Genomic DNA, 25,940 nt, shown 5'->3' with positions numbered 1-25,940 from the left:
TGGGGGAGGGAGATACAGGCTAAGTCTGGTGGAGTGGCCTTCACCAGCACAGGCTGGCCGGCCTCTAGGGCTCTTTGTTGACCCTCTGATCATGGAGAAGGCTGCGAAAGTGCAGGGTAGCCAATGACAAATACTGAAACGAGCCCTTCACTTGGGGTTTTGTTTTCCTGCCATCTCTATGGGCTTCATAAGAAACTGAATGCCAGTAGGAATATTAGACCGTTGAGTATTCTTTATAAGGTCAAATGGACCCAATTAAATATTTGCCTTTTACCCACATCAAGATATGAAAACATGAGAAATAGGATATTTCAATTGTCTTTTTCATTTTATTTTTTGGAGACAGGGTTTCTCTGTGTTACAGTCCTGGCTGTCCTGGAACTCGCTTTGTAGATGAGACTGGCCTCGAACTCACAGAGATCCGCCTGCCTCTGCCTCCCAGAGTGCTGGGATTAAAGGCGTGGACTACCACACCTGGCTCAATTGTTGTAGTCTTATTTCTTTGGCCTTGGGCCTCCTGGCCTGCAGAAGTGGAATGGTCTTTTAACACTCTTGAACAAATTTTTCTGAAAAGAGGAGGGATTGCCATAAATTGTTTACATGAAGGCCAGAGTCAGAATCCCCAGCAAGTCAAACATCTTTGTGAGTGACACACAATCATTGCACACAATCAGAGAAATCTGATTTTTTTTTTTCTCCCTATAAAACTGTTTTAGGGAGACCGTACCTCTTCAACAAGCTAAGGGCATGCCTATTTCTGAGCACAATGCTCAGGGGTGCACGGGGACGGACGGTCGTGACAGCTCTGTGTAATGACAGTTGTAGGCAGTGGAGAGACCCTGTGAGGAAACCCCTCCTGTGCTTCAGTGGGATGGATGGGATGCATTTTAAACAAAGGTAATAATCTTTTCATAAAACCCAATGCCAGCAACGCGTGTCAGGCTCTAATAGAATATTATGAATAGTCAAAGCAAACGAATGGATACCATGAGTTTAACCGTGTATGTTCCGGTGGGGAGAGCAAAGCACATACCAAGGAGCTGTGGGTAACAAGCAAATGAGAGTGTGCTAATGACTGGAGGCAGGCAGGCAAGGAGTATTCCAGAGTTCACAGTCAAACAAACTGCTTGTGGCTCGAATACTTGTGCCCAATTACCAATTCAGAAAGAAAAGCAAAAGCTGGGTAGAGTCGGGGTGGGAAATCTCCAATTAGCACCAATTAGCGAAGTTGCTTCCTAGAGCGGAATTCTGGGGACATTAAAAAAAAAAATATTCTCCCAGAATGCCTGATGAAAGTACTTATTTACCAGGTGATGAGACAGAGTCTTGAAGGAGACTTTGAAGAGGGTTGTGCCCATGGGCTATGGATATAGGTATGTATTAGAACTTGCCTGCTCGATTGGACTGGTCAATCATGGGCTGTACTATTCTTCTCCTGGCGTTGATAAACCTGAAACAGAAGAAAGAAGTCTGGTTACCGAACTCAGTCCGAGTGCTCTATGCACAGCTTTTGTGAGCTCTGAGGAGGACACATCAGAGTCCAGTGTCCACTGCAAGCCATCTACTTAATTGACAGGCGACTTGGTCCTTCTGTGTGCAAACCAGCTGACTGGATCGTCACTCCCTTGTCATCTCGGAGCCCAAACCCAGACAACTTGCTACTAATTTTCCGAGAAGGGCCAAGACTTCTCCAGGAGACAGTGTCTTCTTTCTGCTTTTGTGCTTGCTTTTGGAGCAGGGAGGAACCAGGGTGCAGCTCCCAGGCTGGAAGATTTTGCCTCTCTCCCTGGACTCCCTGTCCATCCCAGGGAGATTCAGCTTCCCTTGCAGCTGGCCATAAATGAAGCCCAGGCTCTGGCACTCGGCTTTCACAAGGTATTGTTAGGTCAGCAAAGCCATCAATTAGGCTGTCTGAAGTTTTATCACCAACACAGCAGTAGTAAGTGCTGGGCCCGAAGACTTCTGGTCTTGGGGCAACTCCTGCAGCTTAAGCCTGTAAAGTTAGGGGTCACTCAGAGGTCAGTGCCAGCTGGGGGCGGCCTTTGCAGCCAAAGCAGGGACACCCAGGGCAGTGGATAAGCTAACTGCCAACCATAAACTCAGCCACCTTTCAACCCACTCGAAAGCCAGCCTCAGGTCCACATGGTTGATATTAGGACCCGGGAAACGTTTTCAAATCAGGCGGTTGCTGACTCCCAGGAATGTGAGGAGCAGCGGTTATTTTGTCTCAGAAGCCTGGATCTAATTTTGTTGAAAATCCAAAAATAAGTGCCTACTTCATGTTACTTTAATGTTTAATAATGCCCATCAAATATTCATGTACAAACAGAGTAAGACAATAAGAAATCTCCTTTATTTCGGCAAATTTAATAAAAACAAAACAATTTTCTACCATTTGCGAGTTACCCTTGTCCCCGTGCTTTTAATGATGGTATTCCCCCACAAGTACGAACTTCTGGGAAAGATTCAGTGGCCCTGCATGAGGCTAGGGAGGGGCCAGTGGTAGGGAGCACACAGCTAGCTGGTCCGGCAGAAATGCTTTCTATCGATAACATTTGTTGGTCAGCATCTCTCCTTTCAAATCTTAAGCATATGGGGGACTTAATGATCAATGCATCCACATGGGGCTCCAGGCAGGACCTGAAAGTACATTCTCTGAGGAATTCTCAAGGATTGGCAGTAAGTCCCTTGGAGGAGGACAGTGAGCTCACATAGCTTCCTTTGAGTTCTCTGGGAAGAATCGAGTCGGGCTGATGAAAAACAGCCAGGAGAAAACCAAAGGAGCCCTCTGCATGTGCTGTTGGCGACACAATGAAGGAACGTCTTTAGTACTTAAGAAAGGGTGTCCCAGCTGTCAAAAATGTTCCACCCCTTGGCTTTTGGGGAGGGAAGTGCAGGCTACTGTAAGCACAGTTAGCTGAAAAAGGAGAGTTGAAGCTCCTCTTTATCCCCTCTGTTCCCTGAAATGTTGCTGACCAGGTCACAAAGACTTCCTGAAGCAACCCTCCTATCGGTTAAAAGAATTTATCTCAGGCCTAGGAGGGCCGGGCTTCTACTTTCTCTCTCTAGGGACTCTTCTCACAGGTTCAGTTAAGACCAGGAGAAGCCAAGAGCAGGTTCCTTTTGGTCTGTCTCCATGTTTCTGGTAGAGAGGGGCAGCTACTCCTTCTCAGTTGCTGCTGATCCTGTTGTGTGGTGGGTTGTTGTTTTGTTTTTGTTTTCTCCTGTAGGTCAACCTTTAAGGAGAAACAAATTGCTGCCTACCCTCCTAAGTTTCCTCCTTTTTATTCCTTTATTATTTACATCTGGAGATGGCTCCCTTATTCATGCTTCTCCCTTCTGTTCCCACAAACACTCCCACCCTCACCGAGCTGCAAGGCATCCTGGTTCTTAGTTCTCAGCAGGAGAACTTCACACTGTCTCAAGCAAATAATTACTGGGAAGGTTAGAGGTTCACTCAAAGGTCATTTCTTTGGATACTCATCAGAATGTTTACACTAGTAAAAATGGGGGATCCTCTCAAAAGGTTGTTCAATGGGGGTGATCCAACAATGCTGGACGTTTAGAAAAAGCATTCTGTGTGCTAGCAGGTCTTTATAGAAGGGCTGAACTTGGCAATGCCACTCCGGCCTCACATTTTCAGCTAGTTTCCATAGCACGGACAGCATGTTCACTAGCAGTTACGGCAATGGCCTTTCTTTGCTCACTGCTCCTAGGAAGGCTTGAAAGAAAGAAGCCCCTACAGGTTTAACCGGGCGGGGAGGGTTTTCACAGAGGGTCACAGAGACATTACTGTCTCACGTGGGCTCCCGCGCAGCCTCTGTGAAGCTTCATTCTCAGTGCTTCTGGTCCCCAGTACTGTTTCATAATTCCAATGCATTCTTTCAAATCATACAGGATTTGGAAAACATATGGGCCTCTGTTTTTGCTGTTGTTGTTTTCTTTTTCTTTTTTTTCTCCAGAAATCTCTGAACATAAAACTCCTGCCAATTGTCAACTGCCCTAATCTCGGAATAGTTTATTAACGCCATAGACATTATTAAAATTAATAATGTGCTCACTTTAATAAAAATTGTGATCTTAAAAATTAAAATGACAACTCTCTCCTTCCCTCATGCTGATGACCCACAGGGCACCACCTTTTAGAAAATACTCTCACAAATGCAAAATGGAGCCATTTAATTCAAAGATGAAAAAAATATCAAACGAGAAATGTTTTTTTATTTTGTTAATTTCCAATATGAACTTTCATATATAGTCTTTCCCTAAACGATTTGACATAAATCCTTTCTACTTCCTCTGATTATATTTTAAGAATGACCTTTCCTTTCTGCAGATAGTCAACATAATATCAAGTTTTGATTCTACTTAAACTCTGAAGCAACTAAGTTGAAAAATCAACTCATCTCCAGCCATTCAAGGCCACAGCTTCATTCATATGGAAAAATGCAACTTCCTGCTTCAAAGACAAAGGACTCCTCTTTAAAAGGCTCAAAAGGTTTCTTGGATATTAAATGGGTCTCACGAAATAACATTTTGATGAGTTAAGTGTAAATGAATCAGACACATATGGATTAAGTTATCCCTGCATTTCACACGGGTTTAAAAAATAAGGGGAAAAGAGGGTCTTGGCAAAAAACATTTTGGACTTTGCCAAACCCAAAACATTTGAAAAATTGCTGAAGACATCCAAGTAACCAAAATGCAGCAAGCTGCACCCAACTTTAATGAAAACCCCCACGAGTTATTTCCAATCCAAAGACTGTTAGGTTTTTCATCTGTATCTGATATTTAAGAAGAAAGAAGGAAAGAAAGGAAGGAAGAAAGAAAAAAAAAGAAAGAAAGAAAACGAGGAAGAAAGAAAGAAAAAGAGAAAGAAAGAGACAACAAGAAACACAACTCACCAAGTTTTAGTCACCCTGGCATGGTTTTGAAGTTGTAGACATACAATATACTTTTTTATTAGTACAATTTAACCCTGGTATAAAGTCTCCTTAGATATTCAACAGCTTTTTAAAACTGAATTTTGTACAACTTGTGTGGAAAATGTGTTAATAAATCTAGTGCCTTCTCCAGATTTCCCTTAGAAAAAAAATTTCATTAGCCTCATTGTGACTTTTTTTAAGGACTACAGATAATTGAATTAGTGACTCCCTAGGGGGTGAGTACCCCAAACTACACTAGTTCTATTGATTTGTATTGAGCATGAAGTTAGTGCCCAGGCTCACACAAAAGCTTCGAAGAGAGTCTCCTGAGACTATTTGCATCTCTAAATTTTACTTAACTAGAAAATGCATTAGTATGTGTAATCCTTCAAACTTATATACTGAGACTCTTAGCTTAAAATAACTTAATTATAGAAATAAATTCAGTGACTTTCCAAGAATCAGGAGGCTTTTCTAAGTCAACTTAGAAATAACAACAACAACAACAGCAAACAGACCCTCAGTAGAGTCAAAGGAATGGACTCCAGACAGCAAAAGTCACTGAAGCCCACCTGACTCTTGCTGGAGAGACCTTCTGGAGACCACCAGCCACCTCAGGAAAACCCAACAATTTGATTGAGCTTTGCATGCTCCCCCCCAACCCCCGCCCCCTGAAATCTGACCACTGCATTCTCTTTTAAAGAGTTTCACTCCAAAGCGTAGCTCAGACTGATGGGAATAGACTCAGGTGTCATTCTGGATTGGAAGGTGATTCCCCCACCCCTTTTAAATGGCTGCTAAATCCCTTCTTTCTGGTTCACTAACTTCTTGCCACACCTGGTAACCCACTCCTCCAGGCAGGAGCATTCCTTTGTTGGAGAGCACAGGCCTCTCTCCCTGCGCCCACCCGCTTGGAAAGCAGCCAGCCCTGAACACTCTCAGAGTAGGGGGATTTGAAGCCGTCCCTTGGATTGGTGTTGTCAAGGAAGAGGCTTGAACTGTTGACAAGGGATCAGATCAATTTGGAAAAGGTGTGGTGGGCAGCTTGGTGAGAGGGGCCCAGTGAAAGCACACAAAAAGGCTCTACTTTGCCACGCTGCAGGGCTTGCCTACTAGCGTGCTCCTGCTTGGGATTTCAGTAGCATTTCAACCTTGGAAAATCATTCAGTTAGGTTTTTTTCTTAATATGAAAAAACAAACAAACAAAACAAATTTTATTCTGTGCTCCGGTCTCCGGGTGAGTGAGGGACTTAGACGGGTTTAACGCTGTTGAACAAGGACTTGGACTTGAGATTGACTGAATCACACTGTACATCCAAGGTGTTCAGACATGGAATCTTTTTGCCCAAAGACAACTTTGAGCAAAGTGAGGTAAATGAATGAGATTCATACAAGACTTGAGGACATGTTCACAGATCATAACTAATGTCCTTGCGCTCCAGTGTAATTATAATTGGATAGAATATTAGATTTGCCCACACCTGTAAAAACATGGGAAATAAACACTCATACCCTTACAATATGAAAACATGATTTTAGCGTGGAAGCACGAAGACGCTGGAGCCTTATGAATTTGCCTGGAGTGGAGAGACTGCTCCTGCTGAGTGTGCAAAAGGCCCAGGGCAAAGTTATCAAGTGGGTGACAGTTCGTTTCCCTAAATGTCTGCTGTGGGTTTCCAGCTGCTTTATCTAATGCTCCGAAAACACCCATACAGCTTGTTCACTAAAACACTCAACTTTGGTCACAGTCCTCTTAAGCATTGTCCCACATTTTAGACCCCCTCCCCAAAGAGAGACAACAAGCCAAGGGCCTGTGTTCCTTATCACTTCCCCACCTCCCTTTCCTTCCTATCTACCAGCTGGGGGAGGGTTGGGTGAGCCTGCGGTGTTTCCAGGACTGACAGCCATAGTGTGTATGTGTGAGGTTCTTTAAGAACTGCCTAGTATATAGTAAGGGCTCATTAATGCTAATGTCACAACACAGCTGATCAATATTCCTAAAAAGTTCTGTTCCCTTACAGTTAATAATTAAGAATAGACCTAGGCGGTGGTGGCTCACACCTTTAATCCCAGCACTCAGAAAGTAGAGATGGTCAGATCTCTGAGAGTTCGAGGCCAGCCTAGTCTACAGAGCGAGTTCCAGGAAAGGCTCCAAAGCTACACAGAGAAACCCCACCTTGAAAAACAAAACAAAACCAACCAACCAAACAAACAAAAACCAAAAAAAAAAAATACCCAAATGCCCCTCAACCAAAGAATGGATAAGGCAGATGTGGTACATTTACACAATGGAGTACTACACAGCAGCAAAAAATGACGAGATCTTGAAATTTGCAGGCAAATGGATGGAGCTCGAAAACATCATTTTGAGTGAGGTAACTCAGACCCAGAAAGACAATTATCACATGTACTCATTCATAAGTAGTTTTTAAACATAAAGTATAGAAAACCAGCCTATAATTCACAATCCCGGAGAACCCAGACAACAATGAGGACCTTAACAGAGACATACACAGATCTATTTATTCTACATGGGAAGTGGAAAAAGACAAGCTCTCCTGAGTAAATTGGGAGCATGGGGACCACGGGAGAGGGTTGAAGGAGTGGGGAGAGAAAGGCAGGGGAGCAGAAAAAAATGTATAGCTCAATAAAAATCAATAAAAAAGAAAAAACCCAAAAAACAAAAAAAGAGAGAAAAAAAGGGAAAAAAATAGACGGGTGGCTACTAAAAACATCCTTACTGGACTGGTAACAGGCTGACAGTGTGATTTGGAACATGTGCCCATACGGTAGGGTCTTTCTAGAGACCAGAGTTTCATGTAAATATGTAACTTTGTGTGTGTGTATGTTGGTGGTGTGTTTGTGTGTTTACGTGTGTGTATATTTGTGTATTGTGTGTGTATGTTTGTGTGCATTTGTATGTACATGTGCATATGTGTGTGTTGGTGTCTGTGTGTGTATGTGTGTGATTTTAGCACCAGTGAAGCATCTTCCTGCAGGTGTGGTTGCAGAGTGGGCTCATCTTCAAGCACATCCTCTTAGTGACTCTCCAGCTCCTCCCTGCTCTTGAATTCCCTGGACCAGCAGCTTCCAGGCCACCTCCAGAGTGTTAGTGTACAGAAGTGTGTCTCAGCGCCCCACCCAGCACTACTGTTCCCAGATCTGCATTTGAGAAGTTCTCTGGGTGACCTCTGCACATTGAAGTTGTCGAAGCCTTGCAGTAAGAGTCATCACTTAAGACGACATCTTAGTGCTCTGCCTAAGAACAGGAAGTTGCAAAGTTCAAGTTTTAATTGTGACTCTCGTGGCCACAAACATTGCCTACACTATCCTCTTTAAGTACGGCAAATCTAAAGAGTCTCTTAATCACTTGCCTTGGGTAACAAACAATGTATAATAATTTGATTCATTTACTCCATCTGTGTCTCTTAAAGTAAAAGCCGGGACTGTGAAATGTCTGTGTGGAAACTGTCAACAGAGGGTCTGTCAGGACCAGAGAGGATGGCCGGCACACTCCTGTTTCACCTTATCTCTATCCTTTCTGAATTTCAATAATACATATGGTTCTTCTCTATTAGGAAAAAATTGTTAAAGGTGATGGATAAAATTGGGCATCGTATCTAACGAGATTTATATGGACAATTGTAGGTTTTTTTATTTAATAAAAGTATCCGAGAAATTTCCCTTTACACAGGAAATTATCTTTTATTTCTTTCCGAATGCTCAGCACCGATCCATTAGCACACTCATACCCAGCATCGTGTCACAAAGCGTCCGAGCAGGTCCCAGCTCTGAAGCCCTGATACTCTTACAGAATGCTGTTGGGTTATTCACACGTGGCTATTTATCATAAATTCTAAAAACGATCTTTCAGAGCTACTTGAAAGCATGGGAGGAGAAAACACTCGAACTTCCTTAGCTATTCATATCTAGAATCTACCCTCTTAAAGATAAAACACTAAGTCAATAGACATAAGCTATAGCGTATTACCTCATCCCGTCCATGATTTATTGCAGATGGAAATCAACGAGAAATTGAATTACTTCGAACATTTTACTACTGACATTAAAATTCCAGATTTGAATACCTACACACCTAAGAATGGTTCTGAAAACTACTTTCGTCAGACACGGAACAGAGATCCATAACTTCATTCAACTCCACCAGCCCTACAAAGAAACGGTGATCGTTTTCAAAATGACCAGTTCCCAGCTCCCGGCCACCTCGGCCATCTAGCTGATTGGGCTTTGAAACCACTGCCATCTCCCCTGGTGATCAGTTACCCCATTCACAGCCACTTCCCATTATGTTCCAAACCTGCGCTAATTTCCACTAAGACCTGATCCCAACACATCTTCTAGTTTTAAAAATCATTTTGGCCTTCGTGATCACCTTTGCCTGAGCTTCATCTCAGATCCTTCTCCTTCATGGAAAGTCACCTAAGAATTAACCGGCCTCAAAAATGCACCTCGCTGCTTAGCAATTATGTATCCCAGCTGTTGGACGAGGTCAAGGTGCACTCACGCGTCCTGCGCTACGGAGAGGTCTCTGATTAGCTTGTCATCTGCTCGGAAGAAGATGTAGGGCTGATTCTCTCATACAGTGGAGCGGGCCAGCTGTTAGCTGCCTGTCAAGCCCTCAAGTGGACAAGAAGTCCAGGAGCAAAAATGTCATTCCTTTGATCTGGCAAGGAGCAGCTGCTGATTTATAGAGTGGGACTTTGTTCTTCCGTTCTATTTTACTTTCTTTCCTAAGGCAGAACCACAAAATCCAGGAGAGAAAAAAAAGTGCCGTTCCCAGCAACATCAACAAGCCCTGACAACTACAACCGGGTTTTCTTGGCCCTAACAAAGCTCTCAGGCATCTCCTTTGACGCTCACCTTTCCCCCTCCCCTTCCCCCCACCTCCACTATTTTTTTTTTTTTTTTGCAAGCGGTAGTTATTGTTTAATTCAGCTTCTGTAAATGGAATGGACTGTGGCCAGCAAGCCTGGGGCATAAACACACCTGTATGAAAGAAGCCTTATTGTAGCAACCCTCTACAAGCAGGCTCACATGAACCACATGTTCCCGGGTTCAGAAAGAAGGCTCCGTTTTTTTTTTCCTGACAGCAAATTTTACCCTAAGTGAGCTTCTATTTTTTGTGTCACCAACCTGTGATGACCACATCTGAACCTTTCCTTCTGCAACGGCACTGCACTCTTTTAATCACAGGGGGGCAAAAAAGGCTTGTTTTTTTTTTTTTTCCATTTGAGAGCAAAGAGATCCATCAAAAATGCTTATCCGCTGTCTATAATATCAATCATTGAAAGCTGACTTAATGCCCAGAAAGGGTTTAGCAAATGCAATATCCAAGATGCCATAATGGTGATTTCATTACTACTGATTTATAATGACATGCGTTTCCTTGAGTACCCTATAAGGGGAAAAAAAAATCAACAACAAAATCTACATAAGTCATGTGCATTTTCTTGCTGAGAACTGAACTGGTTGCAAATGTCTGATTTTGTTTTCCACAGTAATCCTGCCCAGCTGGAAGTGCCCATCAGCTGAGCGGGACATGGACTAGTAGCACGGAGAAGTCCTCATGACCTGTCAGTTGCGCGCCAGTGAGAAGCAAGCAGCCCTTTGGGCACCCACATGTGTATGTGCACGTGGGTATGTGCACACCGCACCTGTACATGTGTCCTGGCTTTGCCAGGGACAAATTCATTAACTCCTCGATAGATTTTTCTGTGCTGCTCCAGAGGAAGGTGGAAAAAAAAGTACAGATAGAGATTTATTTTTGTTAATTCTCGGCTATATATACCTATTCCTTTAAAGGTGCAAGGGGCTGTTACTAACGTGGAGAGGAGAAGGCGGTGGTTCGCTTTCAGTAGAGCCCTGTTCTAGAGTCCTTCCTCTCCCTCCTGTCTTGTGTTCAGAGGGCATGGGGATTTATTTAGCTTGATTTCTGACTTTATCCTTTGGTCAATCAAAATGAGCCAAGCACTAGCTTTCTCCTCCATGAGATTCCTGTTCAGCAGCTGTGTCCTCTGTGGGTGGGTTGTGTCCCCATCACTGGCTCTGTGGCTGGGGAGCTGAAAACCCGCCTAGCACTGTACTTGCTCATCTCTTTTCAGCCCTGAAACAATTAGTAGGAATAATTTCAAGGGTCATAAAAATCTGTACATGTGTCACCATCGATAAGCCGTCCACAGTCTGCCGTTATCCCAAACCAAATTTAATGACATATGGACAACGTATGTAAATATAGCTAAACATTTGAAAATGCAAACCATGCCTGTTGAGATTTCTATTCTCCATATACACGTAAACAGACTGAAAAAAAGTCACCATTTTGAGAGCACACAAGTTAATATAAATAACAGTCTATACCCAGTTGATTAGTGAAATGGAGTCAAATAAAGACATGAAGAGAGGTCGGTCGCCAGGCAGTGCACAAAAACCTGTAATGCAAGCACTGGAGAGGCAGGAGCAGGAGGACAGTCAGTTTCAAACTAGCCTGGGCTACACAGTGAGCTCAAGGTTAGCAAGAGGCAGCAGAGCAAGGCAGGAACTAAGATTTGGGGGGGGGCGGGGAATATAGAACACTTGTAGAAGAGCTGGAGAGACGGCTCAGCAGTTAAGAACATTGCCTGCTCTTCCAGAGGATCCAGGTTAAATTCCCAGCACCCACATGGCAGCTCATACTGTCTATAACTCCAAGATCTGACACCTTTACACAGACATATGTGCAGGCAGAACACCACTGCACGTAAAGCAAAAATAAATAATTTAAAAATACATAAAGAACACCGTGAGTGCTTACTGAGCGTGGGCAAGGCCTAGTTCTCCAGCACCAGAAGAACAGAGGCTAAGCAAACTCTTGGAAGAAAAGAGTCGAAACAGTTTGAAAGAACATTTAAAACCAAAATCAAACAAACGGAAGGGATGAAAATAAAAAGCTGCTTGAAGGAAGGTGTCCACTCCACCAGGACTGCCCTGGTTTGAGACGCGGGGAGGATAACCCATGTGAGATTGGCTGACAGTTTCTTCTAGTTTCTGGGGAACCTGGTGGCAATTTACAAGCAAGCAGCATGGGTTCTTCAGAGCTAACTGGAAACCCTGAGGTTCTTGAGTGGGGAAGTGAGACAATGGATCTCTTGAGGAAGACCTTTTCCCAAGGCCAGGTAGGTAGAGGATGAACCGAACGGGATTGATGAGAACGGAGCAGCTGAGAGAGCTCAACACACTTGGGCAGGGCAGGGAGGAAGGGGAAACGAAGTGGACTCCAATAAGGTTCTGGCGATAAAACTGGGGAGCCTTTGACATTAAGAACGATTTCCGCGTTGGGCTTTGCTGGGCAGAAGATCATGCCAAAGGCACTAGGATGGTGACTCTGGGAACCCATGTTTGCTAAGTCATGGTCATGATCAAAACTTCCCCTTTGCTCTTCAACTCCTATTTATCCCAGTAGAGTGAGACACACTGGGCTTCTAGATGACTTGGCAGTGGCGCTCTAAGCTGAGAAGTTAGGGGACACTCAAGGACAAAGAAAGTATGAACTCTGAAAACAAGTGACTGCTTCAAAATGGCCTCTCCTCTTCATATTTAGTAAACTAAGACTAGTCTAGATCTCAAGCAGTGGTAAACTTAAAAAAACAAAACAAAACAAAACAAAAACCAACAACTGTTTGGCTACCTCTGAAAACACTACCTTTTCATGCACCTCCGGCTTTGACAAAGTCCTCCATCTGATCCCGTTGGCCGGGCAACTGTAACCAAAAGCCTACGGACAATGGCCTTATTTCTAGGTGGTCTAGCTTGCTCATTTTGAGTTCTGAGATGATCTGCAAGAACAGATTTAGAAGCTGACGACAATCACATGCGTATCAGTCACACTGTGCCTTAAACTTAGCAAGAGTGATTCTAGTAAATGGCATTCATCGGAGGTTTTAAATGAAGTGTACACACACACACACACACACACACACACAGGCGAGTGCACACATACACTGTATTTTTAAGCAACTGCATAAGATAATCAAGGGCAGGTTTTCTCTAGGTGGTGACAAGTAATTTATAAGAGAATTGATGGCACCGAGTGTTACATTTAAAAGGGACTCCATTAAGTGTGATGGTGTCCAAATTGTGTCCTTCTCACAAACCATATTTTTCTTTTTAAATGGGCTTTTAAGGTGAAAGACGCAGCACTTCAGCAGACTCTAGGTGAGGAGACAAAGGGTTCACAAGTCTCTATTCTTCAACCCGGGGCCAAATCGCCCCGGGACTTGTGATCTAAAGCCCTGGGGGGGAGGGTGCTATGCATGTGAATGCCCCCACCAAGTTTTCCTTGGCTTCAGGGGATCCTTTCTCTAGAGCAGCAGGGGATGTTTCAGAAGACCAGACCCGCCTGCCAGAAGCCTTTGGAGGGACCAGGCTCTCAGCCCCCTTTTCTTTCTCCTGCTGGCTTAAAAGAGAAAGAATTTTGCTGCGGACACATTCGAAAGGTGGCAACATTCTTGGGGCCACTTATCAATACCACTTCTTTCTTTAAGCCGTGGCTTGGTCTCTTGTTTGGGAGGCTGAGATTTTAGCACTTTTAAAGGGAACCATAAGTGAGAAATCTCCCAGGTGTTAAACTTTAGAGTGGCTTCAACCCAAAATGGGGGCGGGGAGTGGGTGGGGGGAGAGTAACGACAGGAGTAAAACACAGAAAGTCAAGTGCTATTATGGAAAAGAGCCATCAAATAAAGCATCGTAAATATGCATACAAGTAACATTCCTCCTATTTAAACCTGTGCTATTTAACCACTTTATACTTCCATTCAAGTTGTCCATGGGGGTTAAAATAAAAAAATTTAAAACAAAAAGTTTTACTAGTTACTTTCAACAAACTCCATACAACCAAGAATGATCTTTAAAATATTACAAAACATAATTTTATCATGAAGCAAAAATTCTATTCACAGACACATCCCTTAATGTCCTCACATAAACGATGTGCAAACATCAAAGGTTAGTTTCTAAGTAAAATTTCCGGATTGCCTTTTCTTAAGAAGAAATGAAACATCTTTTGCTTGGATTGACACCCAGGTAGCCTCCTGTGTCTTGGACAGAGATGTTACAGAAAGCGTTTCCAAAGTGATAGTATGATTGCCCACAAATTTTTTTAGCATCATCCCATAATCATAAAAGACATAAAATATATCTTTATAAACCACAAGAGACCCAGCAAACCAGAGGTTATGCTGTGGCTGCTTTACTTCTTAAATATTTTAGCTTTAAACGGTTAGTTAGTGGATCCGCTCCCTAGCTGTCATTTGCAGAGGAATGGAGATCTCAACCTTTGATTCTAAAGTTCCATCTAGATCTTTAGGGGCAAACTAGATGGACGACGGTTTGGGAGGATTTTTAGAGTCTATCCAGGCTCCACATCTCTTAGTAAAAATTCCCAGGGCGGTTTAACGTAATTCTCACAGATGAAGATGCTGGTGTTCGAATGGTCTCCGTCTTTTTGGAAGTAGCTGTAACATCACCGCTTATTAACAGCGAAGTGATTTAGTGCCGCGATGGTTTGAACTGTCACAGATTTTTGAATTATATAATATACAAATGGTCCAAGATTAATTCAGAAGTTTAAAGTTAATATGCTAAGTAGCTAGGGTTATACTATTCCTTCCATCTGGGGACGGTCTTCCTTCTGGAGCCTTCTGGTCCAGGTATCACTGGGAATTCTTGCCAGAGAACACGTCTTTGGGGTAACTTTGGTGCATAATCTGATTAAGAAACATTTCCTGCGACTAGGGATTGGTTCTTTTGCCTGCCACAGTGCAAGCCCAAGACTGAAGTTTGGATTTTCAGCATCCAAGCCAGGTGAGGCTATGTTCCTCTATCTGTCCAGTGCTGGAAGCAGAAACAGAAGGATCCCAGGGATTTGCTGACTACCTAGTATAGGCTCAGTAATAAAACATTAAGGTAGGCAGCAACAGAGATAGATTCACAACCTCTGGCCTCTGTATACAAGTACACATAGATACAAATGCAAACACTTGCGCGTGTGCGCGAGTGCGCGCGCACACAGACACACACACACACACACACACACACACACACACACACACACACACACACCCTCAGCCATTAGCAAGCAGGCTCCCTGAAGAATTTGTTCAGTGCAATGACCACAATTGACCTGTCTGGTTTTCACCTAGTTGATCTTACAGAGAGCATATTTTAGTTCTATGCTATCGACACCGTCTCCACTATCCCCAATAAAATGTTTGGCGAATCAACAACTAAACGAGCAAATGGAAATAGGGCTCCTTCCCTAGGAAATAATTTAGAGTTGACAATAGAAGAACCATTAGGGAATCTCTTGTCAGTTCCCCCCCCCTCCCCCCGCAAGTGGCATAGCTCAATTCCCGAGGAACGATGTGCCCTAGAGCAGGGCAGAGCTAAGATGAGACATGTGTCACCTAACTCAGTACAAGGTGTGACTCTACCTGGACAGCAGACAGACAAGGGAAGGACTTCTCTGGCAGAAATGGAGAGTCTTGCTCTGCCAGGTTCGGGGTGGGTGTGTGTGCATGCGTGCGTGTGTGCATGTGTGATATGCATAGCATGAGACAGAACTGGAGTGGGATGTCACCATTGTGCTGGACTGCAGTGGGGAGGACGGATTAAACACTGGGGTCCAGAAGGTTCTGTGAGTGTATATTCTGGGGCAAGGGGCAGGAAACAGGAATGGGGGAAGCAGGAAGAAAGGATGATTTGAGATGGAGAAAAGAAAGGAAATCTGTTTTTCCCCTGATTATATCCTTTTAAGGATTTCCTCCCATTTATGTTTGGAGGAGCACTGGTGCCTGTGATTGTCTCTCAAAAACGCAGAGTCTCAGGTCAAATCCTATGGGATAATGGACAGCAAGGTAACAAGAGGTAGGGATGTTTTCGTTTCTGCTGTGAGTTACATCATGGCTATTGGCAATTGATAAACACTCTCTAAAAGGGGACGGGAGTTACCAATCAATTCATAACAGGCTCCTGGGATTTTTCAGGGGTGCTAGGGTTCCAGGCTCTTGAAATAAACCACAGCATTCTAATATCCAGTGAAAACTGTGCTTCAAAGCCGTACATCAACCTGAAAGTAGGATTTGCACCTTCCCTGAGTCAGACTCCTATGCTCAGGCACTGGCCGGCCTTGGGTTCCATACCCACCCCTTCTCCCAGTGAGAATCCAAACCCTGGGGAGTGTCCCAGCAGACCCCAGGAACACACTGACTGAACAGGCTCCTTAGACCTTCCCAGGGCAATTTGAAGATGAGGGAATGATCTTAGTCAAGGATATTTTCTCTATGTTTTCATTTCTGACTCACTTAACAATTTTGTTATCATTATTTTGCTATGCCTACATTTTTATTTCACAGTAATTATTAGAAACCAACCAACCAATCAACCAAACAAACCTTAAGTATAAGACACACAGTATAGGGCTGGTGAGATGGGTCAGAGAGTAGGCGCCAAGGCTTGCCGCCAAGCCCGGTAACCTGAGGTCTATCCTCGGAATCCACATGGTAAATGGAGAGCATTAATTCTCATGTTTTTTCTGACTTCACACATGCACCTCTCCTCATGCAAAATAAAGAACTGTAAAAAGTTAAAATATTTTAACAGATAACACTATGTATTATATACAATACATACAGTATTATTATATAAAATAGACACACTATATATACTTATGTGTTTATATATATGTATATAGACACACATACACATTCCTTCTGCAATACTGCCTGCAATTTTATTATTCAGATTTGTGAAGGGTTGTGGCTAGCTGACGCTACTATATATCGTGCTGGGCCGTTCACTTGTGAGTCAGCTAGGACCAGGCAGGAAGCATGGTGGAGGATGCTACCGGGGAAGGAGAAAAGAGAAGGTCAGAGAGATGGGGAGTGAGGATGGGTTGCTTTGGATAATGTACTTCAATGTACACCCAAGGTTCCCTGGCCCCCACCACCCTCCAATCAATTCCACTTTCTTGTTTACAGATCCTCCATGTTCAAAATTAGCTTTTACTTATAGCGGTGTTAAACACCACCTGCCTGCCCTCTGAACCCTGATATTCTGGGATGAGGTCAATGTGGCGAAGGGCTCTGGCTCTATAGGCAATCCTGTCATTCAGGCTAACAGCAGTGATTCACTCACAGGAGGCAAAAATGACTCAATTGTTGGGCTTATTGACTCCAGGGAGCACGGCTACTCTATCATTACTGTGGAGTGCAAACACCCTGAGCTCTGTTTTGGTCCACTTAAAATTACTATTTGCTGTGAAGGATTGGCAAAGCAATTCTTAAAATGATGGGGGTGAAAGTCAGGCAAGCGCCATTACGGGCTTTTCCTTCCGTTTAAGCAGAAGTAAGCATTCTAAGAGTCTCCAAGCCTGACCCACTTGTTTAACCTTTTATTCGCTTTGCTGTATTAACATATATTAACTGGCTATAGAAGCCCTAGGAGGGATAAAAACCTCATGACCAAATTATGGTTCCATTTTCATGGGTAACCTCTCCTTGGGTAGAAATTAAACCCCAATATAAATACATTTTAGGTCTACACAAAATTGAGGAGGAATGCCAAAAAAAAAAAAAAAAAAAAAAAAACAAAAAACAGATGCCATGTAACAGTCCTGCAAAGACCACGGACGGCAACTATGGCGTGGTCAGAGAAATTGCACACGAGAGGACCTATTGGAAAAACCAAATAAATTTAATTAAATAAGATACAAGATGATTTTCCCGTGTCTTATCTACTCCCCTTGGTTAATATCCATGACATACTGATGCTGCATAATTGCTCCTATGGCATGCGGCAGCTCAGAGCCGTAATGAGCTGCCTCCGCACAAAGGCAGCCAGAGCGCTTTCCCTACAGAGTTATCTTCTCAATTATTTATACTTGCTACACTTCCACATAATGGCAGTTTTAAAATCAAACAAACAAAGCAAAGCGTACAATAAAGGAAGGGGACAAGAAGGAGCAGGGACCTTTTTCCTTCCTTTCTTGAACACCAGAAGGGACGGGCGAGCCAACTGAATTTGGATCCCAGGAAAGTCTCAGGGGTCCAGCAAGCAGATGACATCAAAGCATTCAGACTGCCACCTTGGCGAGGCTTGAGCAGCTCTGCATACCTGTGTGGCTTTTAATCTGTTGTACAGAGACATGGAGGAATGCAAACTTTATTCCTCCCCTTCCTAAGTTTGTGAAAATTCCTGCTCAGAAGACTTGCCCCTCACCTGCCCCTCTCCCCATTCCAGGAACAGAAAAGGTGCTACAATTGTCAAAATGACGACAGTATGGAGAAAAAATAGTCTTTAGTTACAGTCACCCCAGGCGGTGGAGGGGGTCAGCCTTTCTCATGCTGGTTGTGCGTCTACTGTCCACACTGGGCCTTTGGCCTCCCACTGGAAAACCTACAGACATGAGAAAGCCAGGCTGAATCACAGCCAGGCCCCCTATAGACAGGAGAAATTACACTAAGGGAACACTTAAGAGTAAACTGTAATCTGTAATGTTATGTCTTTTACTTTGTGTGTGTGTGTGCCTGTTTGTGGTGTACAGAGGTCAACGTTCGGATCTTCTTAATCACTTCTCTACCTCATTTCTTGAGACAAGCTCTTTTTTTCTTTTTCTTTTAATTTCATTTGCTATGATGATGATGTGTGAGTGTATGTGGTGTGTGTGTGTGTGTGTGTGTGTGTGTGTGTGTGTGCGCACTTGTGGAGGTCAGAGGACAACTTTTGGTTGGGTCTGGGAATCAAACTCAGGTCATTAAGTTTGCAGGCTATGTCTCTTTTCCCAGCTGTGGCATCTCAGTTGCCCTGAGACAGAGTCTGTCACTGAGCCAGGAACTCAAAGATTTGGCTAAACCTAGTGGCCGGCGAGCCCCAGGATTCTCCTGTCTCTACTTTCCCAGCACGGGGATTTTGGTGAATCACTGATTAGGTTTTTTTTTTTTTTAAATTTTTTTTTCACTGATTAGTTTTTTTTTTTTGGAAGCACTTTCCTGAGGGCACCATGTCCCCAGCCCTTTAATGTTGCCATGCTGATTAGTTTTGGACTTTAGAATGAGCTGTTTACTGTGTTTGTGAAGCTGTGCCTACCGGGTTTTTAGCAAGTAGTTCTCAGTGCAGATGTCCACTCGCTGGCAGCTGGTGTGACTTCCCATGTTAACCCAGAGATGTGGCTGAGAAGAAGCTTATATTCCATTAAATGAATAAATTATTCTTATTTTGGCACTTATCTTATTTTTGTGTACGTGCACATGGTATACGTGGTCGTGTGTATGTAGATGTGTGTGCTTGCACAGGTGTGTGCACCCATGCTTGTGAACTCATGGAGGCCAAAGCGGGCAGTGTGGGTCTTCCTCTGTCACTCTTGTCTTGGTAATTTCGAGGTAGGGTCTCTTCCTGCATCTTAAGCTTGGGCTTCTCGACTCGTCTGGCAGCCAGGATGCCCCAGTGATCCTCCTACATCCACCCTACACAGCTCTGGGGCTGCAGAGATCAAGCTAGACTCTTAGAAGAAGCTATTTTAAAAACGTAAGTGTAAACTCAACCAGATGCATGGCTGGATCTCCATGAAATCAGCATCTAGTTTAATGTTCTCTGTTAAATTATTATGAAGGCTCTGGCTTTAGGAAACAGTTAATACTGTCTTCTGAAACAGTCACCCTACCAGCTGACAGTCACAGATACACTTGTGACTGAAGGTATCATTAGCAAAGCCAGTGAACACAGATGTTGTGCCGTCTACTAGCTATTTCCAGATGTGTATGTGTGTGTATGTGTGTGTGTGTGTGTGATGTGTGCACATGACTGTGTGCACCCATGTGTGTCAGTGTCTTCTCCATTGCTCCCCACCCTATCCTTTAAGACAGGCTCTCACACTCATCAAAGTTCACCATTTTGGCTAGGCTAGGCTAGGAGCCCCTAGGGTCTGCCTGTCTCCATTCTCCAACACTGGGGTTCAGTGGATGAAGAGTCATGCCCACTTTTTAATATGGGTGTCAGGTATTCAAGCTTAGTTCTTATATTTGTACAGCAATGCTCTTACCCACTGAGCCACCTCCATAGCCCTTCAAAATACTGTTACAACAACAATGTCCTTAACAAAAGTAGCATTCCTAAAAGATTAGCTAAGACAATCATAATTTAAAACCCCTCCTAGAATCTTTCATATGCTTACACATGCATATATTGAATGGGCACACATACAGACTCATTAGTAGACTGTATGCCTTTAAGTCTTTCTTGATTTGACAAATTTAGGGAAAATCAAAGTCTTGGGAGATCCACGCCACCCCTCACCAAGTACAGACAGGTGCTGTTGTAAGAGGAATCAGCATGGAGAAGGGAAACCACAATGATCCACAACCCAGCTAGGTCATTGGGGGCCGCCATCTTGTCCTGTTTTGCCGAGCTATCAGTCCGGCCACTTACTGCCGCTGCGAGCTTCTCTCAGCTACAGAGTACTAGTGTTGGGCCACACTGCGTTCACTACTTTCTGTCAGAGCGACTGATTGGCAGTATGGTGAGATCTGAGGGATGGCAACCTTGCAGTTATGGACTCAATTTTATTACCAATTTGAAAGTTGGTGAATCCTAGTGGTTACGGGCCTAGGGGTATAGGCCTGCTAATTCCACTTACCCAGGAAACTGAGGTAGAACTATCAAAAGTTCAAGGCTATCCTGGGGAACTTAGTACAACTGTCTTAGGATAAAGAGTAAAAAGAGAGCTCGTGCTGGGCATGGTGCTGCCTTCTTGGAATCCCAGTATCCGGGAAGCAGAAGTAGGGAAATAAGGAATTAAGTGCCAGTAGCTATATAAACAGCATGAGGTCAGTCTGGATTACATGAGACCTTATTTCAAAACAAACCAACCCATGAAAAACAAACTAATCAAAACAGCAACAATAACAACTAAAGTGGGCTGGGGCTGTAGTTCAGAGGTAGGGGGCTAACGTAGGATGTATAAGGACTAGGTTCAAACCCTAGTTTCCCTGCCTTTCAAAGTTTGTCTGCAATGCTTCTGACATTTTGACCTTTAACACAGAGAATGAGCTTCCTGTGTTAGTGCGTAGATGTGAACTGGGTGACAGGTGACAGCAAAGGGACGCAGCTGATGAGACCCACCACCCCGCCACCGCCTCGCCCCTGTGGTCAGAGGACTCAAAGCAAAGCCTATTGGACGCAGATAGACAACCGAGTGAACAAAAACATTCAGCAAGCATATTCTGTGGTGTTTATAACGTACACTGACTAATGATTAGTCAAATATTGGGTGTGGAGGAAGACCTGGGTTCCTTTGTAGTCTTAAACATTTAGAAAGGTTCAGAAGAGAGGTCTCAGATTCTGGGAATAGATATTGGTGTATTTTAAAGGCAGTGAACCCCAATTTAAAAATTGGCAAACTATGGCTTTGAGGTAACTTGCTTGCGAGGTGCTTGAAGGGCAGAACTCAAGCTGGGTATGGCGGTAATATGCCTGTAGTCCCAGCACTTGGGAGGCAGAGGTAGGATATGAGATTCCAAGCCAGCCCTGGCTTCATAGCAAACTTCAGGTCAATGTGGGTTACATTGTTAATTCCAGGCCAGCCTGACTCAAAACAACAAAAATCAGAAATAGAAACAGCAAAACAAAAGAGGGAAACCCAAGATCGTAGACAGTCAGGTTGGTTTTCATTTCTGTGAGGCCTCCTGCTATCCGGCAGTGATTTGCCCAACAGGCATGTGACCCCGAACTACCAGGATTCCTAAGAAACCACAACCCCTGTTTACCCCAACTCTCCCCAACTCTGGCAACACACTCTCTCTTAGGAGACCAGCCAGTTAATCAAACATTAAAGGAACCTACAAATCTCCACGAGTGGATGTGCAGAACGAAAAGAAAGATGTGGGAAGGAAGGAAGGAATCATTGTTAGAAACTGCTTGAGCCAAAGGAGTTCAAAGGGCAAATAAAATGGAGGTCGGTAGAGTGAGGCCAACCAACCAACCATCCACCAAGCCAACCAATCAAACACACAGACCCTCTGGAGTAAGAGCTGGCATCTCTCCCCTTCCCTCCGAGCACCGTGTATTGGAGTCTACTGTCTCTGCTCACAGCAGGATATGGCTTTCGGCTTACCCTGGACAGGTGCAGATCTGATAAGAGGTTTGGCACACGCACGCCGAGCCTCGTTTACAATCTGTTTTGCAACTTCCCTTTCTAGGTAAACATTGTCCAACAACTTCTAAAAAAAAAAAAAAAGTCGTGTTTACTTGTCCTGTTTCTAAGATTTCCCCCACCCGCTTCTTCTTCTAAATGTTCCCTCAGGATGCTGTCTTGCAAACTAGAAAAAGCTTGGATTTCAGCTCTGGTCTCCAAGGTATTCTAGTGTTCAGCGGGGCCGTGTGCTGGGAGGGAAGCTCTCTACCTTCCTGATTTAATTAACAGGATTCTTTTCATTATTGTGGGGATTTAGTTTCTTCTTGCCTTTCGGTGTTTGGGAAACACTGATTTATGTTTTATGTTTTGAAGGGAAATTTATTGTTCTTTGACAGCTGAGGCTCTTAAATCCCCGGCACCAAAGGGACCCTGGGGAGGCGTCACAGTTGCCCAGCCTTGCCCTACCCCCACGCAGTCATCTCAAGGGCTCCCCTCTAGAAACGAGGAGCACCATCAGCTGTTGGGCGCCCAGCCCACGACACCGCCAGCTGATCACTACACCAGCAGGGGTTGGCCCATTCCCATTTGGGAACGGTGGCATTAGTAGGTTGATCAGTAACTGCGACTCACTGATGCGCCGAAAGGCAGACACAGCCCATGAATTCGGGAACTCCGCTTAAACTCTTGGCGAAGTGGAGCCCGCTGAATTGTTAGAATGTGCTCTGCTTAGGATGAGGGTATGGCCGAGGTGGAGATCATGGCAAATTTTCTAAACATGAGCATACATAGGGAGATGGTAAAAATAAAACCATGGAAATTAGCACTGTCTGGCATGGATACCCATCACAATTTTCCTTTCTTTTCTTTTCTTTTCTTTTCTTTTCTTTTCTTTTCTTTTCTTTTCCTCTCTCTCTCTCTCTCTCTCTCTCTCTCTCTCTGAGGTGTATTCATCAAACTCTGACTTACTTAGAAAAGAAAAGCTAACATGTTCAGTGAAAACCTTAGCAGGCATGTAGCTAACTCACGGTTCAGGTATCAATTCGCCGCCGTCAGTAGGTGGTCCTCCATGTTTTCTGAGGCCTTCATTGTGAACTACTTTACTTTCATTCCTAGTCTCATCACAGACCGTTATTGAGCTATACGATAAATGGGGTATATACACTGGCGCAGATTCTTATTTGATTCTCCACAAAGCCCAAGCAAGTGAGTGGTGTTCATTGCCGTTTGCCCGCCAGTGAAAGTGAATGTTCACAACGTCCAATCCCGTGGCTCCATTTCCAGTCAGTGGCTCCAGTGGGCTCCAGTGCAAGCACACACAAGGTTGGAGTCTAGCAAACTGGGAGTTAATAGCAGCCATGTTTCCTTTAGCTGGCATTCCTCGGAGAGGTTGGGCAACAGGGCCACCTTTTATACCAACCATGTAGCTCAGGGCCTTGGTAAGACTCCCCTTCTAAGGAAATTTTAGACTAGAATTTTTATCACATCTAAATGCATAAGCCATTCTCAGGTAACGTCTAAAAGAAACAGAAAGAGCATGTAATTCTATGGTACTTTAGGATTTCGAATCTTTAAAAGAAATTAACACGGGAGCATGGTTCAGCCTGGCGAGAAATACATAACCATAAAATCTACCTTCCATTCTGAACCTGAGGACCAGCTCCAAGCTAATGTTCTTGTTGTTTAGTTCTGTCGTTATAGGAGAATTGTGATTTTGAAATGTGAATTATCTTTATTGATTTGGCCCATGTATCAGGGTACAAAAAAATCAGAGAAAAATTTTGTCTTAGAAATTTAGGCTTCTCTTTTGTTAATTTGTTTGTTTGAGACACGGTTTCTCTGTGTAGACCAGGCTGGCCTCAAACCCAGAGATCTGCCTGCTTCTGCCCTCCAAATGCTGGAATTGAAGATGTGCATCACCACCGCCCGGCTGAAATTCAGGCCAGCTTCTTAAATTTTCCCACAAAGACCAACTTTTATCGCCAGTCTTCCTTTAGGTAAAATGTCACATAGGAAGCACCAAATCATTTTCACTCTGAAAAGGGCCTGAAAGAGTTTCAGGTCAGTGAGAAAGGAGGGCAGAGAACAGAAGACGCAACAAGACCATGAGCAGGCACAAGCAACACAGTTCCTTACTGGGCGGCTTCAGCGTGATATCATCTCCCCACCTCCCTCACCACTACAGCACACACTACGAGTCCCATTATCACGACGTGCGTGGTACATTCTCCTTCAGATGATCTTGATTCTTCGGGTTCATTGCCTCTACCTTATTAATAGTCTTTGATTGCTTGTAGAAATTCTAGAAGGCACGACACTTGATCCCTTTGAGCAAATATTTATTCAGCGTCTGCGGCCTCCTTGGCAGTTCACTTGGGTCTTCTTAGGGGAGCGCATAAAAGGAGAACTTGTATGAGAGGCCGCGCTTGCAAAGGGAAGGAAAACCACTAACTTTGCGATGAACTTCGCGTTCTCTAGATCTCTACGCTTAGCTGGAAACACGGGATGCACTAATCCATCCATCAGCCTAGTTATGTGATGACATAAAGAGATAGGAAGAGCGCACAGGTTTGGAAATGCGCATCTGAACTCAGCAGATGGCCCTTATGGTACGGTTTGGGACAAGCTCTTTAACACGTAAGTGTCTAAATCACTTTAGCTGCAAAATGAGAATCACAAGAACTGCTTCAAAGCTTTGACCTGAATACGGACTGTGAAGGCCGATTTGCACTGTAAAGCACCACGCCATCACCTGAGAATTACAGGGCAGCATTGGAGCCATCCTGCGCAGACACTCATCGCTTTGCGGTCCTCCAGACACTTTAACGGTGAAGGAACTGCATCGCTTGACCAGTTCCAATGTTATAAGAGCGCCAGTGTGTAGGCAGAGGGTGGAGATAGCATGGATGGGAAGGGAAGGGTGGAGGGAACCAGTGACGTCTTGAACCTTGAAGGAGTCTGAGGGCAGGAAATAGGATGCACGGGAGGGAAGAGATCTCAGATTGAGGAGACCTCTTAACCTACAGGTCAAACAAGAGTTCCTGGCTTACGTGGCCCTGGGCTGAAGCCGGGAGGTAACTGTGAAGACTTTTACAGCTTCTTAGCTTTGCAACTTCTCTGATTCACTGTTTCTCTGCTGCAGATGAGACATGATATTTAGTTTATATACTTTTTTTGTAAGGATTTCATTATTAGCCATGCAATTGGAGCATATCTGAAAGATGATAAAGTGTGGTGAATTTTTTTTAAACCTCGGAAGGGAGAACAGGAGAGTCTCCAATATTGCTAAAAGGATCCTGAGTCGTGCCTGGTTATCAGCATAGCGATCCATTCGGGGCACTTAGTCCTGCTGCTGCTTGAACACTGGAGAGTGAGTTTCAGAATATATATTTGTGTTATTTGTTTTCATTTCATATTTTATCTACAATGTCCCACTGGAGTGGAGTGACTAGACTCTCATGGGAGAGTAATAAGTGAGACACCTGAATTTAAAGGTCCTTGGTTCAGCCCTGTCTTTCAAGGTACTGTTTTTCTCCCCACCCCGGCGTGGATAGACATAAAGCCAGTGAGCGGACCTTTTGTTACTACTCGTAAATGATTTATCCGAATGTTTAGGCATATGAGACCAACATATCTATTCTAATCTTGCTCTTTAAATTATTTTGGGTTGAAACATGGACATCAGCGGTTGGAAGCAAACACCAAGGTTGGAGATTAATATTTGGAGGAAAACTCAGGAACCTGTACGGTTCTTCCGTAACCACTTAATGCTACTGTTTAACCCCTAGAAAGCTTGGAAGGGTAAACGTGGAAAGCGAGGGAAGAACTATTTTGAC

The 25,940-nt window shown here is 44.0% G+C and overlaps 1 protein-coding gene across 1 annotated transcript in view; it reads right to left on the bottom strand.

Annotated features, from left to right (window-relative positions):
• The window catches only part of Meis2 (Meis homeobox 2), a 203,889-nt gene that overhangs the window by 4,421 nt on the left and 173,528 nt on the right, over window positions 1–25,940 (bottom strand). The window contains exon 6 of the mRNA XM_038331389.2: window positions 1,392–1,450. Coding sequence (XP_038187317.2) covers window positions 1,392–1,450 — 59 coding nt within the window. The remainder of the gene's footprint in view (window positions 1–1,391; window positions 1,451–25,940) is intronic.

Source organism: Arvicola amphibius, chromosome 5, assembly GCF_903992535.2.
Source record: "Arvicola amphibius chromosome 5, mArvAmp1.2, whole genome shotgun sequence".
NCBI lineage: Eukaryota > Metazoa > Chordata > Mammalia > Rodentia > Cricetidae > Arvicola > Arvicola amphibius.
This window is presented reverse-complemented; position numbering and strand designations above follow the sequence as displayed.